The sequence below is a fragment of the Pongo pygmaeus genome, chromosome 11, assembly GCF_028885625.2.
Source record: "Pongo pygmaeus isolate AG05252 chromosome 11, NHGRI_mPonPyg2-v2.0_pri, whole genome shotgun sequence".
Lineage (NCBI taxonomy): Eukaryota > Metazoa > Chordata > Mammalia > Primates > Hominidae > Pongo > Pongo pygmaeus.
Window position 1 is genome coordinate 70,008,131 of NC_072384.2, and position 17,842 is coordinate 70,025,972.

General features: G+C 41.0%; 1 protein-coding gene across 3 annotated transcripts in view; it reads left to right on the top strand.

Moving 5' to 3' along the window:
• The window catches only part of MYO3B (myosin IIIB), a 485,003-nt gene that overhangs the window by 228,530 nt on the left and 238,631 nt on the right, over positions 1 to 17,842 (top strand). For all 3 annotated transcript variants that reach the window (XM_054476982.1, XM_054476984.1, XM_054476983.2), the window contains exons 17-22: positions 2,342 to 2,468; positions 3,652 to 3,862; positions 5,013 to 5,160; positions 6,411 to 6,564; positions 7,693 to 7,781; positions 9,872 to 10,001. In XM_054476982.1, the coding sequence (XP_054332957.1) occupies positions 2,342 to 2,468; positions 3,652 to 3,862; positions 5,013 to 5,160; positions 6,411 to 6,564; positions 7,693 to 7,781; positions 9,872 to 10,001 (859 nt within the window). The remainder of the gene's footprint in view (positions 1 to 2,341; positions 2,469 to 3,651; positions 3,863 to 5,012; positions 5,161 to 6,410; positions 6,565 to 7,692; positions 7,782 to 9,871; positions 10,002 to 17,842) is intronic.

Consider the following 17,842-nt stretch of genomic DNA (forward strand, 5'->3'; position numbering starts at 1 on the left):
AGTCCCCACAGCTCCCTCCTCAAGTTTGATAATTTGCTAGGATAGTTTATAGAACTCAGGAAAACACTTTACTTACCATTACTGTTTTATGTAGGATACAGCTCTGCCAGGCGTGGTGGCTCATGGCTGTAATCCCAGCACTTTGGGAGTCCGAGGTGGGTGGATCACCTGAGGTCAGGAGTTCAAGACCAACCTGACCAACATGGTGAAATGCCATCTCTACTAAAAATACAAAAATTTAGCCAGGCATGGTGGCAGGCGCCTGTAATCCTAGCTACTTAGGAGGCTGAGGCATGAGAATCACTTGAACCTGGGTGGTGGAGGTTTTAGTGAGCCACGATCATGCCATTGCACTCCAGCCTGGGCAACAAGAGCAAAACTCTGTCTCAAAAAAAAAAAAAAAAAAAAAAGGATACAACTCAAGAATAGTCAAATGGAAAAAATGCATAGGGCAAGGTGTGTGGGAAGTAACATAGAGCTTCCATTCCCTCTGAGCACACCACTCTCCCAGCACCCATGTGTTCACCAACCTGAAAACTCCCCGAATCTCATCATTTAGGGGTTTTTACGGAGGTTCCATTATATTCACATGATTGGTTAATTATTGGCCATTGGTGATTAACTCAATGTCTAATCCCTCTCTGCTCCTCAGAGATTGGGTTGAGGAGGACCCAAAAGTTCGAACACTCTAATCACATGACTGGTTCCTCTGGCAACCAGCTCTCCATCCTAAAGCTATCTAGAGGTCCACCAAGAGTCACCTGCTTAGTATAAACTCAGGTATGGTTGAAAGGGGCTTGTTGTAAATAACAAAAGACTCCTAGCATTCCTATCACTCACTTTCAAGGGTTTTAGATGCTTTTGTGCCAGGAACTGGGAGCAAAGAACAAATACAATAGGCCCTCGATATATGTGAGGGATTAGTTCTGGGAACCCCCAATTCATATACCAAAATCCAAGCATACTCGAGTCCTGCATTCAGCCCTGCAGAACCCACATATATGAAAAGTCAGCCCTCTGTATATGTGGGTTTCACATCTTGTGAATACTGTATTTTTGATCCGTGTTTGGTTGAAAAATATCTATATATAGGAGGACATGTGCAGTTCCAACCTGTGTTGCTTAAAAGTCAATTGTTGGCCAGGAGTGGCTCACGCCTGGAATCCCAGCACTTTGGGAGGCTGAGGCGGGCAGATCACCTGAGGTCAGGAGTTCGAGACCAGCCTCAACATGGAGAAACCCTGTCTCTACTAAAAATACAAAATTAGCCGGGCGTGGTGGTGCATGTCTGTAATCTCAGCTACTCGGGAGGCTGAGGCAGGAGAATTGCTTGAACCTGGGAGGCAGAGGTTGCAGTGAGCCGAGATCGTGCCATTGCACTCCATCCTGGGCAACAAGAGCGAAACTCCGTCTCAAAAAAAAGAGACCAGCCTGGCCAACAGGGCAAAACTCCGTCTCTACTAAAAAATACCAAAAAGAGCCGGGTGTGGTGGTGCGTGTCTGTAATCCCAGCTACTTGGGAGGCTGAAGCAGGAGAATCACTTGAACCCAGGAGGCAGGGGTTGCAGTGAGCCGAGATTGCCCCACTGTACTCCAGCCTGGGTAACAGAGCAAGACTCTATCTCAAAAAAAAAAAAAAAAAGGTTAATTATATATATTTCTTGTTATATAAAAATATAATTTAATATACAATTATCACAGATAATTTCTAGTGAGTCTTTCAAAATATTTCCTGACTTCATAACTATATATTCCATCATTTAACTTTAAAATGTTCTAGGAGCCATGAATGAATGTCTTCCCAACTACTTCATAAAAGCGATATTCAAAAGAGGTTAAGGAAACAGCTCCTCTCTTGCTTTGAACAAAAGATCAGACCTGAATTTGGGAACTGGTATTAGGGTAAAAGGCTAAAAGTGGCTTAAAGAACAAAGAAGATTAGTTATCTCTTAATAACCATTTCCAGATAAGAGGTTCAGGTTGCAGAGCAACTCCATTTATGCAATTGTTGGTCTAAGGCATCTTCATCAGTGGCATGGTTAAGGCTGTGTTGCTGGGAGTTCCAGCCGGCAATAATGAGAAGGAAAGTGTGGAGGAGGCATGCTCATGCCGGTAAGGCCTGGGCCTAGAAGTGACCCACATCATTCTGCTCACTTCATTGTTAAAATGTAGTTATATGACGACCTCTAACTGCAAAGAAGTTTGGGAAATTTGGCTGTGTGTCCAGGAAAAGAGGGAGAATGGACTTTGGTAGACAACTAGTAGTTTCCACTACAGATCTAATGGTTCATTAGTTTGACTGGCAACGACCTTCATATATGGTTCTTGATGTCCTTTTCAGGAGGTGCACTCAGTGTACAGAATTTTGGCTGGAATTTTGAATATTGGGAACATTGAGTTTGCAGCTATTTCTTCTCAACATCAGACTGATAAAAGTGAGGTGCCCAATGCTGAAGCTTTGCAAAATGGTAATTATTTGATGTTTGTGGGCTGTGTTGTTGCTAAAGCACATGCTTCTTTAGGCTCTGTAAAATATAATGCAGCATTTGCTGGTCCTTTTTTTTTTTTTTTTTCTTTTTTATTGAGATGGAGTCTCGCTCTGTCATCTAGACTGGAGTGTAGTGGTGCGATCTCCGCTCACTGCAACCTCTGCTTCCCAGGTTCAAGCAGTTCTTTGCCTCAGCCTCCAGAGTAGCTGGGATTACAGGCACCTCCCACCACGCCTGGCTAATTTTTGTATTTTTAGTAGAGACGGGGTTTCACCATCTTGGCCAGGCTGGTCTTGAACTCCTGACCTCATGATCCACACACCCCCCCCGCCCCCCCAGCCTCCCAAAGTGTTGGGATTTGCCCAGCCTGCTGGTCTTTCTAACGGCTCTGGATGTTTTCACGAACTAGTATTTCCCCAAGGATGTCCTGTGGAACACCAGTGTTCCTTCCATAAGCTGCAAGTATTCTGCAGAAAAGAATTCTATGGCAGGTAATTTTGGGCAGTGGTTTTTTTTTGTTTTTTTTTTTTGAGGCGGAGTCTTACTCTGTCGCCCAGGCTGGAGTGCAATGGCGCTATCTCGGCTCACTGCGGGCAGTGGTTTTTAACCTTAGCTGTTTTTGAAAAATCATCTACAAACTGAAAAAAATACAGGAGGTTGGGCCCATTCTGAATCCACTAAATCAGCCTATACAGGAGAGAAAGCAGGCACCTATTTATTTTTAAAGTTCCACAGATAATTATGGTGGCACAAAGAGTGAGAATCCTCAATTATGAACAACAAACAAACAAACAAACTGATTTAAATGAAGTAAAAACCTTTTTGTGTGAAACTGTAGGACGTTTTAGGGCCTTTAATATACGAATGTATTTTGTGACTAAGGGTAGAATACAGTCTGCAGCTATTTCCCCAATTTATTTGGCAAAAGACCACCTCCTCTTCCTTTTTTTCATCAAGCATCTATGAAGTAAGACTTTCAGAACAGTTTGGGAGATACTGTGTCAGTCTGGAAGCTTCTTGGGGTTAGGGATCTAGCCTGTTTGTCTTTGAGTCAAAAGTACCAAAATGGAGTCTGGCACATAGTAGATGTTGAATAAATGCTGACAGACTGACTGAATGAAGGTCTGGCTACATGCTGTGTTATCCTTACTCTTTGTTTCAGCTGCCTCTGTTCTGTGCATCAGCCCCGAAGAGCTACAGGAGGCCCTCACCTCCCACTGTGTGGTCACCCGGGGCGAGACCATCATCCGTGCCAACACTGTAGACAGGGCTGCGGACGTTCGAGACGCTATGTCCAAAGCCCTGTATGGGAGGCTCTTCAGCTGGATTGTGAATCGCATTAATACACTCCTGCAGCCAGACAAAAACATATGGCAAGTTCCTCGGAGACAAGAGGGTCTCAGGAGAGCTGTCATTGACCCCGCCGTCTCTTAGAGTTTGCAAAAGGAAGCATTTGGTTCTCTCTGGGATTTTCTTTCTCTCTCTCTTTTTTTTTTTTTTGTGGAGTCAGAGTCTCACGCTGTTGCCCAGGCCGGAGTGCAGTGGCACAATCTCCGCTCACTGCAACCTCCACCTCCAGGGTTCAAGCGATTCAACTGCCTCCGCCTCTTGAGTAGCTGGGATTACAGGCGTATGCCACCACGCCCGGCTAATTTAGGCATTCTCTTTTAGAAGACACAGTGAGATCTAGGAGAGTTGAAGCATTTGTACCCGAGAGGCAAATGACTGAAGGAGCCACTAAATATAGTATTTGAGAGAATAGTCTTGGCTGGGAGCTGGACAAACTGGGTTCGCACCCAAACTCTACAGCTTAACCCATTTATGCCTGAGGTTGCAATTTTTTGAATTTTTTCAATCAGACCTTGGCGATGACCTTGAGCAGTAGGATGTGAATAACTCCCATATGGTTAGTGTTCCAATAATGGAACACCAGGCATAAATGGGTTTTAATCAGCTGCATGTTCTAAGTCAGTTTTCTCACCTGTAAAATGAGGATAATACTATCCTCTTCATAGTTTTGTTTTTAGAATCAAAGAGATATTTTATGGAAAATTTTAAAGCACACTATCTTACATTATTATTCCTACTTCTTCGACTACTTTTTCTTGCTCTTTCCTAAGCATAGTTTCCTATATTGTGGAGGAATTCACCACATCAAATTCTGAAAAGTACTCCTCCACTTACCTTTGTGGGTAGATAGGTGGGAGAATAAATAAGCAACAGCTGCAACCCCTTCAAACAAAAGGACTTTTAAAATTTTATTTTATACATGGAGTTTCTGAGTAAGATTTTAAAGGATTCTACTGCTTTAAAAAAAAAGAAGTTGAAAATACTATTGAAAGGTCAAAAGAACAAACAGTTTAAGACATAAACTGCTTCTTTTCTTAGGGGTGGCAGGATCCTGCTTTCCATGAGTGGGTGAATTGGGTACTTGAGTTGATAAGCACTTGGGCACATATATTCTCATCATCTTGAGGTGGGTGTTTCCTCCCCTAAAGAGTTTTATTCTTCTCTCTCATGCAGTAGTGCAGGAGATGGAATGAATGTGGGGATCTTGGATATCTTTGGATTCGAGAATTTTCAGAGAAATTCATTTGAGCAGCTCTGCATAAACATTGCCAATGAGCAAATCCAGTACTACTTCAATCAGCACGTTTTTGCTCTTGAGCAGGTAATAGTGAACTCTGAGGTAACTAAACTTGATGGGGAAGAGGTGTCTCCAAGCTGCCCACAATTTGTAGCAGAAACCCTGTAGACTAACAGGTAAAAGACCCTAGAGAGAAAATAGGGTAAGGCAGTCCTGGCTAAATAGTCTAAATTTGTCTGAAAAAGGTCTTGATTTCTGTGGAAAGGTATATTTCCTCACTTGAGTGGAGCTGGTGACAAGCCACTCATTTAAATCTTGCGTCAAAACTCTTTCGTGCATATTGCTCAAAATGCTGTATTTCTTGTACTTTATTTAACTAAAAATATTTATGATTGCATTCAAAATGACACAGATGAACTTGAATTCGGGACATAGGTTCTTAACTGCTACACTAGCCCTCCCTATCCCCTATCTGCTATGTACCAGATCCCACAGTAACTGGAGAGGTATCTCCAGGGAGGAGTAAGATGTGTTCTTGGTTTTCTAGAAATGGAAATCATCCCTCTATGAGTTTAATAATAAATAAGACAGAGTAAGAAGCTAGTGGACCCAAGGGATGGGGCTCTTTTCCTGTGGCAGCAGTCTATATAGCAGTCTGCTCAACCCCAACCTTTACTTAAACCTTAAGACTCTCTTCTGTATGAAGTAGTTGCAATAATGAAACATTCTGGCTAAGCCTCTTCCATGCAGGCATGATTGTTTTAATGCAGGCATGAGGACACACAAACTAAACTTTGATTAGATAGACACAAAGACATTTAGTGAAAATACCAGCATTGCTTTTATCTCTGGAGCTGGATAAATCTGTATAGCACTCCTCTCCCATCCACCCTTGTTTCAGTCCAGGTTCCTTCCATTCATTCCCCGGTAATCTGGACTTTTTCTAGTTTTCCAACCCTAGATGATTCCTTTGTCGAATTCCTTGCAGAAGAGAAGTCTGTTTTCTTGGTTTAAACAATATTTCTCACCAAAATAAATTTTTTTTCAGCTTCACTTCCTTGTACATTAGTTTCTAAATGATAAGTTACCAAGTCCACGTTTGAGAGAGAGCTTTTACTGGTTTAGCTGCCTGCCATAGGCCACTTGTAAGTCAGATTTAAATGCACAGCTTTAATGGTGTTATATGCAGAAGATTCCTTTATTATACACATAAAACATATCCTGCTTTCCACATGCATTCAATGTTGCTAGACCCAGAAAGTCCATGTCAAAGTATCCTGGTGGTACCAAGGCTAGTTTTGGGCTGGAGAGAATCACAATCGATTTCCCTCCAGATGGAATATCAGAATGAAGGCATTGATGCTATACCCGTGGAGTATGAGGACAACCGCCCGCTCTTAGACATGTTCCTCCAGAAACCCCTGGGACTGCTTGCACTTTTGGATGAGGAAAGTCGGTTTCCCCAAGCAACTGACCAGACCCTGGTTGGTAGGTACCTTCTGAGAAAAAGGCATATACATTTAGAACAAAACTTGGCTCGTGTCATCAATTGAGTGTACTTTAATGAATTTACCCTACATATTTTGTCTATATGGTGGGTTGTAAGAATATAGGCCTTCTTTTTAATTGAATTGAAGTGTTGTGGTAGAATTTGAATCTTAAAGCAAACCCATCACTATTCCTAACCCCTTCCCACTTTCCTATTCTTGCCAACATGATTAGCATTACCCCCATGTTGATTTCATTTTTACACCTTCCTCTCTCTTCTTTCCTATAGGCAATGTTTGCTTCTCCTCCTTTGTGTGCCCCCATCTCATGTCTTCCCCTGTACCCCCATCCACCACCTCTGATCTGATTTCATGCAGAAGCCCTTTCCAGTCTCCTGACTTCCAGGCTCCTACCTGCCCCATCTACCCTGGACATCCCAGCTAGTTTAGTCTTTTTCTAAAGCCACCTTCTCATTAGGTTACTATTATCTACAGGATGAATATAGGGCACCTCGTCCTGACATCAAAGGCCCTCTATTCTGTACCCTATTCTTCTTGAATCTTCAGTGTTTTTCACAACCTTTGTTCCTCACTTAGATTGTGAGGTGCTTGGGGCAATGAAGCCTCAGTCTTTATGTGCCTTTAGTGCTTAGCAGTTTCTCACACGTAAGATCGTGTGTTGAAGGAGGAACAAAAAGTTTCAAGCCTTTTCCCCAGTTGGAAAATTGATTTGTGGCAGAGATTCACTTTTATGAGTTGAAATTATAACCCTCAGTGGTTTTCTTTTATATATAACATTGTCACAAGTTGTCCAGATGAGTTTAAACCAGGTCCTAAAACTAACTGGCAGGGCCTCTGGTGTCATCAGTGTCCATGCTAGGAGTTCTTAGAAACAGCAGGAGAATGTATGATCTTAGAGCACACCCTGACATTAAGACAATGCTACACAACTAAGCAAGGTTATAATGATAAATGCCCATCATATCGGTGATCTTTCTCCACCCTTGTTAATATCAAGGCCTTATTCTGAAAGCCCTTATTCTGAGTCATTCATGGCTTAAGGAACAAGTTTTTGTTTGAAAGAGGAAATAATTCACATTCTAACTCTCCAACATAAAAATCCACACAGATAAATTTGAAGATAATCTACGATGCAAATACTTCTGGAGGCCCAAAGGAGTGGAACTGTGCTTTGGCATTCAGCATTATGCTGGAAAGGTGAGGCCAGTGTGACAGTTATTAGACCTGAATTTGACAAAGGGTAAGTGTCTGCATTACCTTGTCTGTGCTGCTGGTGAAATTGCTTACAGATTTCTTTCCCCTTTTAATTCTTCCTGAATACCTAATCATAATTCTTAAAGTTTCTCAGTGGTGCCACTCACAGAAAGTTGCCCCTGGCATAGAAGCAATTTCTCACTGGGGTGGCCCACAGTGTTACCATCTGCTTCTCACCTGAGGTTTGGCCTAGAACTGACAGCTCTCCAGAGAGAAAACATATTACAGCTTTTTGTGGTGTTTAGCAGTAAATGTTCACATTCTAAAGTCATTTGGAGACATGTAGGTAATGGAGGAAGGTTAATATCACAGTGGGACTCAATTTTTAGTACTTTAATCATAAGTCTAAGGGCCCCAAAATGTCCAGATGAAAAGAAAAAAAAATCACATTATTATCCAGATGTTAAGCTTTTGCAACTTAACTGAAATGTCCACTTTTCATACATTATGCCTCAGTCTCAATTTCAAGTTCCTAAAGCAGATTAGTGACTGATTCAGGAAATTCCCTATCCCATAACCACAAGCTCCTTGCTTATGTTACTCTCAAAGGAGCCATTTGAATTATGGCTAATTGGTTCCTCTGGGGTCTGCTGAGTCTGTAGGTCCAGAAAATTGGTAGGAGTTCAATAAAAGGCATTTTTGATTATTTTATTGATTTAAGATGTATTGAAATTGTCATTCATATTCACATCATGGCATTGGAACTGATTTTCCTAACTGGATGTTGGGAAATTCTAGTACAAGGGAAGGGGATTATTTTTCTCTCCGCATAGTACTTTATGATATCTATTTTGGATCTTTGTCAGACATTGCAATTCAGTTTTTGCCCTTAAATATTTTATTTACCTTAGCATATTAATGTCCTCCTCAGAGTCTGAAATACCAGCATCTACCCTAATTCCCCTCCCCATTCCTCTTTTCTGCCTCCCATTCCTGTCTTCCTCTTCTCACCTCTTTCTGTCCTTTTATACCTATGTGTTACCCACCCTTCTTCTTCATTCCTTCTTACTATTTTCCTTTCTTGATTTTAGGGGAAAAACTTTTTTTATTTTTATTTTTTCTGGGCTCTGTGTCCTTTGCTGCATCCATTTGCCATTCAAAGCTTATTTGTAGAGAAGGAATTCTCTGAGGGTGCTCCTTAAAATTTATCTGAACTGGATCCCCTCTGTTCTGAGAACCAAGAACTACTCAGCATCCTTGAGTGATCACTCAGATCTCATGAGGACCTAGGGAGGCAGTGAGAGTACTTAAAGTAGTTGTGAGCATAGAGTCAAACTGCCTGAGTTTTGATACCTACCTACCACTTGTGAAATGTGTGACCATGGGCACATTACTCAGCCTCTTCCTAAGTCTCTGCCTGCCTACCAGTAAAATGGAGGTAATAATAGTGCTTACCTCATAGGATGGATGCTTTGCACATGGTATCTAATATATTTTAATAATTATTCTGATGTGATTATCTTTGATAGGACTCTTCAAAAAGCAACTAGACAGGCCAGGTGCGGTGGCTAACACCTGTAATCCCAGCACTTTGGGAGGCCGAGGCAGGTGGATCACAAGATCAGGAGATCGAGACCATCCTGGCTAACACAGTGAAACCCCATCTCTGCTAAAAATAAAAAAAAATTATCTGGGCATGGTGGCACGTACCTGTGGTCCCAGCTAGTCGGGAGGCTGAGGCAGGAGAATCACTTGAACCCAGGAGGCGGAGGTTGCAGTGAGCCAAGATCATGCCACTACACTCTGGCCTGGGTGATAGAGTAAGACTCCATCTCAAGAAAGAAAAAAAACAAAACAACAACAAAAAAAACCATAAAAAACAAAAACTAAAGCAACTAGACAATAAGTTAAGATAAACTGGTCTGTCAAAATCATAATTATTCCCTTTATCTGGTGCTCTGGATATAAAAGCATGGCTATGTCAAGATGAGTTCTATATAGAGGTCGATTAACAACTGGTTAGACAAGTTGCCAATGTCACCAATGATGGACAGTTGACTTGGCTAATTTGCCATTTGCTATTCATGTTACAGGTATTATATGATGCTTCTGGGGTTCTTGAGAAGAATAGAGACACTCTCCCTGCCGATGTGGTTGTGGTCCTGAGAACGTCAGAAAACAAGCTTCTTCAGCAGCTCTTCTCAATCCCTCTGACCAAAACAGGTACCTGGGAACCCTCTGATAGCCCTGCTCCTAAAGCTTTTGCAAGACCAGGTGGAATTTTCCAGTTAGTGTCTGAATACTGCCAGGGCTGCACCACTAACATTGAACTTCCTTAAGCAGGAGTAAGGGTCTAAATCCAAGAAAAGGAAAATGTTTGTTTCTTTTGTAATTTAATTGTGCAGCATCAGTGTGTACACAGACACATGTACTTGCACACATATACATACATACACTATCCATAATATCAACTCTTAGACTTTCTTGTCTTTCTTTTCATTCTTCCCTTTATAAAGCCATACGATATCATTAATTCATGCTAAGCACTCTAGGATAGTCTCAGTTTACCAAGACTTATCAGGAAGATTATTTCTATTTGTGTGTCGTTCCAAGTGAAAGGAGTATGTTGAATCAGAGTTCAGGGGATCCTCAAAGATCACCTTGGTCCAATTTCTACCCAGTTATGACCCCACCCCACCTCTCTCCTAACTAATTTGGAACAGGTCCATCACCTATGTATGTGGCCTTTGCCTACTTACAGTTACCTTCTGTTTAATTGCTGTCAGTCCTCATGCCAAAAAAGCAGGAAACTAGGGCCAAAGAACAGAACTTCCAAGTCCTAACTGTTTTTCCAAATGGATTCTAATAGAGTCAGCCTTTTAGAATGTACCTGGGATTCTAGCTGGGCGGCCAACTCAGCCTTCTCACAGCTCTACTCTCAAGGGCTTTGTGTTTTTTAGGCTAGGTCTGGAAATAGCAGTGGGCATGCTTTTAAGAAAAAAAGGAAGAGAAACCTCTTTATCACTGTCCATTGTTCACTATTTCCTCTTCTTTTCTTCCCACATCCCTCTTAACTGGCTGCCAGGTCTGATTTTTAGCAGCTTGCAGAGGAATGAAAAGCCTGGCTAAGGAAAAAAAAAAAAAAAAAAAGCTACAGTCTACAGTATTTGCTTCATCTTAACTTGGAAGGAAAGTTGAAATCCAGCTCTTTTTTCAGACATGCTCCTGTAAACAGAACTAGTAGCAGTGCCCATCAGAAGGCTGCCCTCCAGCTTCCATTCCAGACCTTCCTTGGGGCAGCCGGGATTTAATTCAGTATGGACTCCCGGGAGCTCGGGGAAGGTGTGGAAAGGGCTGGCTGGTGTTTCCTTACCAGAGACCCAGGGATGTAGACTTCTCATCAGGCGACTTCAGCACAGAGGTGAAGAGACAGCCATTATTGATAGGGGACATGCTGTCTGGGAAAAAAATCTATCCAAATAACTCTTCAGCTTGCATTTGCATCTTCCCACAAATATTAATAACGACTTGTCAAATCTGTTCACAACTTTGGAATTTCCGATTTTTCAACCTTTGGCAAAATAAAAACCATTTAACAGCCTGGACCACTAGGTGGCGCTATGCAGAAAGTAAGGCCCTGCAGCCGGTGTCTGTTCTCCCTTGATTCACCCAACTGTGGGAGGAACAGGAACAAAGAGATAACCTCCGCCGCTGCGTCTTTTTTACCCCCTCCCAAAGAGCTTTCCTCTTGTCTTGTAACTGTTTCTGAATCTTGTTTTGAAACTACACTCCACACCACTTGATAGAAACAAAAGTGAAAAATAAGACTAGAAACAAACGTGATGTACCAATAGGCTTCCCTGTATTCCTGACTATATATTATGCATAGTAATTTCCTTTGAGATCCTAAGCTTGAGTATAGCTTAGGATTCTCCACATTTTGAGTATAATTAAGAAGCCACAAACATCAAAACTTATAAGCATGATTCTGTTTTCTTTTTCTGGAATTATTTATGTAGGAATGAATTCAATCAACAAACATTTATAGAACAGCTTCTAGTAATAAGGTACTTTTTAGGCAACGAGGGAAATATAGGAGTAAAGGTAATATGGCTTTGCCGTACACCAACTAGAACTTTCTTTTAAATTCATTTTCTGTGTAGAATTTTCTATACAGAATTGGGCACTAATTTATCTCCTTATGACAATAGTTGTCCTCAAACCTCGATTCTAACATGATTGTGCATCCTGTGTTCAATGTCAGAATATTACTTTTCTAAATTTTAAAACATTCATAGTCTGTTTTTTTGGGGGTTATTATGTTACAGCCTTTGAAGATGGGAAACCTCACTGGACAGAAATAAGTTATGCTGTTCATTTCCAATGCTTGTTTCAGGCATGTCCCTCTCGTGAAGGGGAAGGTGCCTATACGTCTTGACAGTCCCACTGAAAGCAAGATCCCACACTATCCTGGCAGTTTGGAAAAGAATATGCTAATATTTTCAATGCATAAGAAACCATTTTCTTGTCAGTTTTATTTTTCCTTGCTTTAATTGTTTTATCGAAATTAAATGGAGCACTAGTTCAGTAAGCATAGATATTATGGGCAATTACTTTACAAACCTCTTTTGAGGAATGAACTACAGAGAGGAAGGAAAAAGATCAAAGTTGAGGCCAGGCGCAGTGGCTCACGCCTGTAATCCCACCACTTTGGGAGGCCAAGGCAGGCGGATCACAAGGCGGGTGGATCACGAGGTCAAGAGTTCGAGACCAGCCTAGCCAACATAGTGAAACCCTGTCTCTACTAAAAATACAAAAAATTAGCCGGGTGTGGTGGCGGTCACCTGTAATCCCAGCTACTAGGGAGGCTGGAGCAGGAGAATTGCTTGAACCCAGGAGGTGGAGGTTGCAGTGAGCCAAGACCATGCCATTGCACTCCAGCCTGGGAACAGTGCAAGACTCTGTCTCAAAAAAAAAAAAAAAAAAAATCTAACTTGGGAAACCTTGGAGGCAATTAGCCCAAAGCATAAAAGGAGGTTCAGTGCTGGACTCCTCAATTTTGAAAGAGGAGAGGATGTTTGTTAGGAAGACCCCTAAGAGATGTTGGCAGTGGTCTGGCTCCTGATCTTGGTGGTGGTTACATGGATGCTTGCATTATATTTATTATGCTGTACATTTACGTTTTGCATACTTTTCTGTGTGTGCATTCTGTATCACAGTAATGTTGGTTTTTTCTCCCCAAAAGATAGAGAAGACCCCTTAAAATGCAAAGAAAAAGAAAGCTTGATGTGGTAGTGCATGGCTAGAGTCCCAGCTACTCAGGAGGCTGAGGCAGGAGAATCACTTGAGCCCAGGAGTTCAAGGCCAGTCTGGGCAACACAGTGACACCCCCATCTCTGAAAAAAAATTAGAATTATAATTGTTTAAATGCAAAGAAAAACTTTAATTTCTTTATCAAAGGATTCCTGACAGTTAACTTGAGGTTTTCTGGTAGCTAGGTTGCCACTGTCCTTTGTTTTCAAAAGAGCCCTAGTATCACTTTCCTGTTCTTTCAAGTTACGTCCTCTTTGGGCTGCTGGGCAGGTAACAATCCCTTCATTAGTATATATCAAAAAAAGTATAGTCATGCATAGCTTAATGATGGGGATGCATTCTGAGAAATACACTGTTAGTTGATTTCATCGTTGTACAAACATCATAGAGTTCTTACACAAACCTAAATGATATAGTCTACTGTACACCTAGGCTATATGTTGTAGTCTACTGTTCTTGGGCTGTAAACCTGTACAGTATGTTACTGTACTAAATGTTGTAGTTAATTGTAAGACAATGCCAAGTATTTGTGTATCTAAACATACCTAAACATAGAAAAGGTACAGTACAACTATGGTATGATAATGTTACGGGACCACCAGTTTATATGCAGTCCATTGTTGACCAAAATGTACGTGGCGCATGACACTACTGGGGCTTGATTTAATTTCTTATCAAGGTTGAGAGGATCAACCTCTGTGTGTATATGTGCAATCATAGTATAAAATCATAGATAGTAATCCAGTTGGCATTTTCTTGTTTCCAGCTCCCACTTTCCAGACTACTGAAGAGATTAAAAACCATGAGGAGTAGAATAATGAGGCCCAAGGTCACCAGGAGACAGGGCTCCTCCCAGGTTTCTGCAGCCCCCTTCTGCTTACACCCGGCTGCATCTGGCTGTGGAGGTGCCTGTGCCTGAGAGGTACACTCTCCCTGCAAGGTTCTCAGTGACCTTCTGGTAAAAGGAGGCAGCCACAGTCAATATGAATTCTCTCTGTTCCCTTCTCATGCTTATGCAACCAGCCTTTTGCCTGCAGATAGGCCACTTCAGACATGATGAAATGTTCTTTGTAATACTTCCTATTGATAGGAAATCCTCTGAAGATTTTAGGTGTGAAAATTTGAAGTAGCAGCAACACTGCTTTCTAACCCTTCGGCTGGGACTTTTCAAACTGAATAATCTAGATAGAAAAACATTAAAAGGAAAGATGTTATAACATGGTTTCAAGGCATATTTTCCTGTTTGGGAAATGTTCCACTTGCTACTAGCAAATTGAGAGAAAAGCTTAAAAGGCTCAGGGGAAGAAAGAAAGAGGGTTTCAAAAAGAACTTGAAAATTCATTTTTGTCTTTGAATCATGAATTCTGACTTCCAAATAGTAGTTTGGGGTGTTAAAGTAGTTATGAATTTGGGAGAAACTAGGAAAAATAAGAATAGCACCAGAGGGAACATTCTCTGAACCTCAAAGTTTGATTTTTGCTTCAGAACCTAGAACTGAGTTTTACCCTCATTGCTTTCTTCTGTCTGAAGACTCCGGTCTCTTCCATGGGATTTGATTTGCAGTGAAAATCAACAATAAAATATCTGTTTCTTGACTTCTATTTGCTCCTCTTTTTTTGGATGGGGGGGACAAGATGAGCCCCCACATTATCATATCTGTAAAGCACTATAGCACCTTCACTGCTGAAACCCTTGCAGTCAATTTTCTGAGTCCTTATTCTGTAATGCCCAAAATGAATTAAGCTCTTAAGAGAGCGCCTTTTGGTATCCATCTCTCAGTTTCCATTTTCCATTTGTGGCTGTTGGTCTATCCTGACAGTTTAGCAAAAGGGTCTGGCAGATGAGCTGAACCTAAGTGACACAATTTCAGGGCCACAGACATGGATAGTGCTGGCTCTTCCTGAAATGGAGGCTCTGATGAGCCAGCCCCATCAGGGAGCCCTGGGGAATGAGTTCCTCCTTACAAAGAGACCCACTTTTTTCTATTTAATTTGGGAAGTGTATCTCAGTCAGTAGATAATTATGTATTTAGAATCTGTCTAGATATGGTGCTATGTATAGATTATTTCTAGAAGTAGAACAACAAAGTCCCAGCTAGAATGGCCAGAGATCAATAGTGCCAAATCCCAAAATGTATAAAAGATGAACAGAAAATCTACATTCTGAACAGGCATGCAAATCCATAAGTGAAGCAATGTAACAAATATATCCATACAAATAAAAATAGAAGGAAAAGTCAGGGAAATGTCATGGGTAAACATGAGGAAAGACTTTTTTTTAACTAAGAAAGGCTTATTGGAGTGGTGTTTGTTTGTTTGTTTGTTTTTAATAGGAGACTAGAGAAAATTGGATAGTCTGGGAGTAATGAGGCATTCTAAGCCAGGGCCTACAGCACTGGAAAGGAGAGGGAGGTGGAAGTTAGATGATTAAATGAATAGGGCAAGGAGAAAAGAACTCTTTGGGCAGAGGGAGGTTGTGAGGAGGAAGAAATGATGGCAGGCTGCTGAGCAGAGGATGGCTCATGATGCTGATCTGAACTGCCATGAGTGGTGGGGCTGTGCTCTTGAAGAGCACAGCTTTAGGGTGAGAAAGGAAAATTTGAACAAGGGTGTTAAAGACTGACTAGTGAGAGCCAGGGTGCACCCACAGTGTTGTGTGTATATCTGTGTATGAGTAGGTGCTCAATTAATACTTTTACATTCTAGATTTAGATTTAGGATCCAGTTTGAGTAAATTTTTGTATAAAATGTAAGGTTAAGGTGTTTTGGTTTTTTTCTTCACAATTGTGCCTAGTTGTTCCAAAACCATTTGTTGAAATAACTATCCTTAGGCCGGGCGCGGTGGCTCATGCCTGTAATCTCAGCACTTTGGGAGGCCGAGGCGGGTGGATCACGAGGTCAGGAGATCGAGACCATCCTGGCTAACATGGTGAAACCCTGACTCTACTAAAAATACAAAAAAATTAGCCAGGTGTGGTGGTGGGTGCCTGTAGTCCCAGCTACTTGGGAGGCTGAGGCAGGAGAATCATGTGAACCTGGGAGGCAGAGGTTGCAATGAGCCGAGATCACGCCACTACACTCGAGCCTGGGCGACAGAGCGAGACTCCATCTCAAAAAAATAAATAAATAAAATAACTATCCTTTCTCCATTGAATTGCTTTTGCACCATTGTCAAAAATCAATTGGTTATTATTTATGTGGGTCTGTTTCATTGATCAAACTATCTCCCTCTTCACCAATACCACACTAATGCAGATTTATAGTAAGTCTTTTTTTTTTTTTTTTTGAGATGGAGTTTCACTCTTGTCACCCAGGCTGGAGTACAATGGCGTGATCTCAGCTCACTGAAGCATCCATCTCCCAGGTTCAAGCGATTCTCCTGCCTCAGCCTCTTGAGTAGCTGGAATTACAGGCCCCCACTACCATGCCTGGCTAATTTTTTGCATTTTTAGTAGAGATGGGATTTCACTGTGTTGGCCAGGCTGGTCTCGAACTCCTGACCTCGTGATCCACCGCCTCGGCCTCCCGAAGTGTGGGGATTACAGGCATGAGCCACGACGCCCAACTATAGTAAATCTTAAAATCAGGTAGTATGATTCCTTCAACTTTATTCTTCTTTTTCAAAATGGTTTTGGCTGTTCTAGCTCCTTTGTCTTTCCATATAAATTTTAAATGCAGCTTGTCTATATCTATAAAAAGTCCTGCTGGGATTTTGGCTAGAATTGCATTAAATCTACAGATGAATTTAGGAAGAATTAGCAACCTTGCTATGTTGAATATTCCATTCCATGAACATGGTGTGTCTATTTATTTGGATCTTCTTTGATTTATTTAATCAATAGTTTGTTGTTTTCAGCATGCAGATCCTGTACATGTTTTATTAGATGCATAATGAAGTATTTTAGTTTATAGAACTAGTATAAATGGGTTTTTTATTTTGATTTTAGTTATTCATTGCTAATATGTAGAAATACAGATGATTTTTGTGTACTGACTTTGTCATTCACAACCTTGCTAAACTCATTAGTCCTAGAAGTCGTCTTGTTTTTGTTTTTGTAGATTCCTTGGGATTTTCTGTATAGACAATTATGTTGTCTGTGAATGAGAACTCTTTTGTTTCTTCCTTTACAATCTTAATGCTTTTTATGTATTTTTCTTGCCTTATGATACTGGCTAGGACTTCCACTGTGATATTGGATAAAAGTGGTGAGAGGAAACATATTGCTTTGTTCCTGATCCTGAGGTGAAAACCTTCTGTCTTTAACCATTAAGTATGATGCTAGCTATGGGTTTTATGTAGGTGCCTTTGCACTTACTGTTCCCTGTATCTGGAACTTTTTTTTTTTCCTAAGACATACCCATGGCTAACTTCTCTTCATTCAGATCTTTTCTCTAAACCTACCTTTTCTGGCTATCCTATCTAAAATTTCAACCTATTCAACATTTTATAACCACATTCCTGTTTTTTCTTCTTAGCACTTACTATTACCTTACATACTGTATACATTTTACTTATGTATCATGTTTATTGTCTGTCTTCCTTCACTATAATGTAAGCTCCAAGAGGGTAGGGAATTTTTATCTCATTTTTCCATTACTGTGTCCTCAAAGCCTTAAAATATGTCTGGCATATAGTAGGCATTCAATATATTTTTGCTCAATGAAAGAATAGATAGATGAGCCGAATCTACGCATCTACCTGCATTGTTCCTGTTTGCTCTATCTTCCTTCTATATATTTTTTTTCACAAAG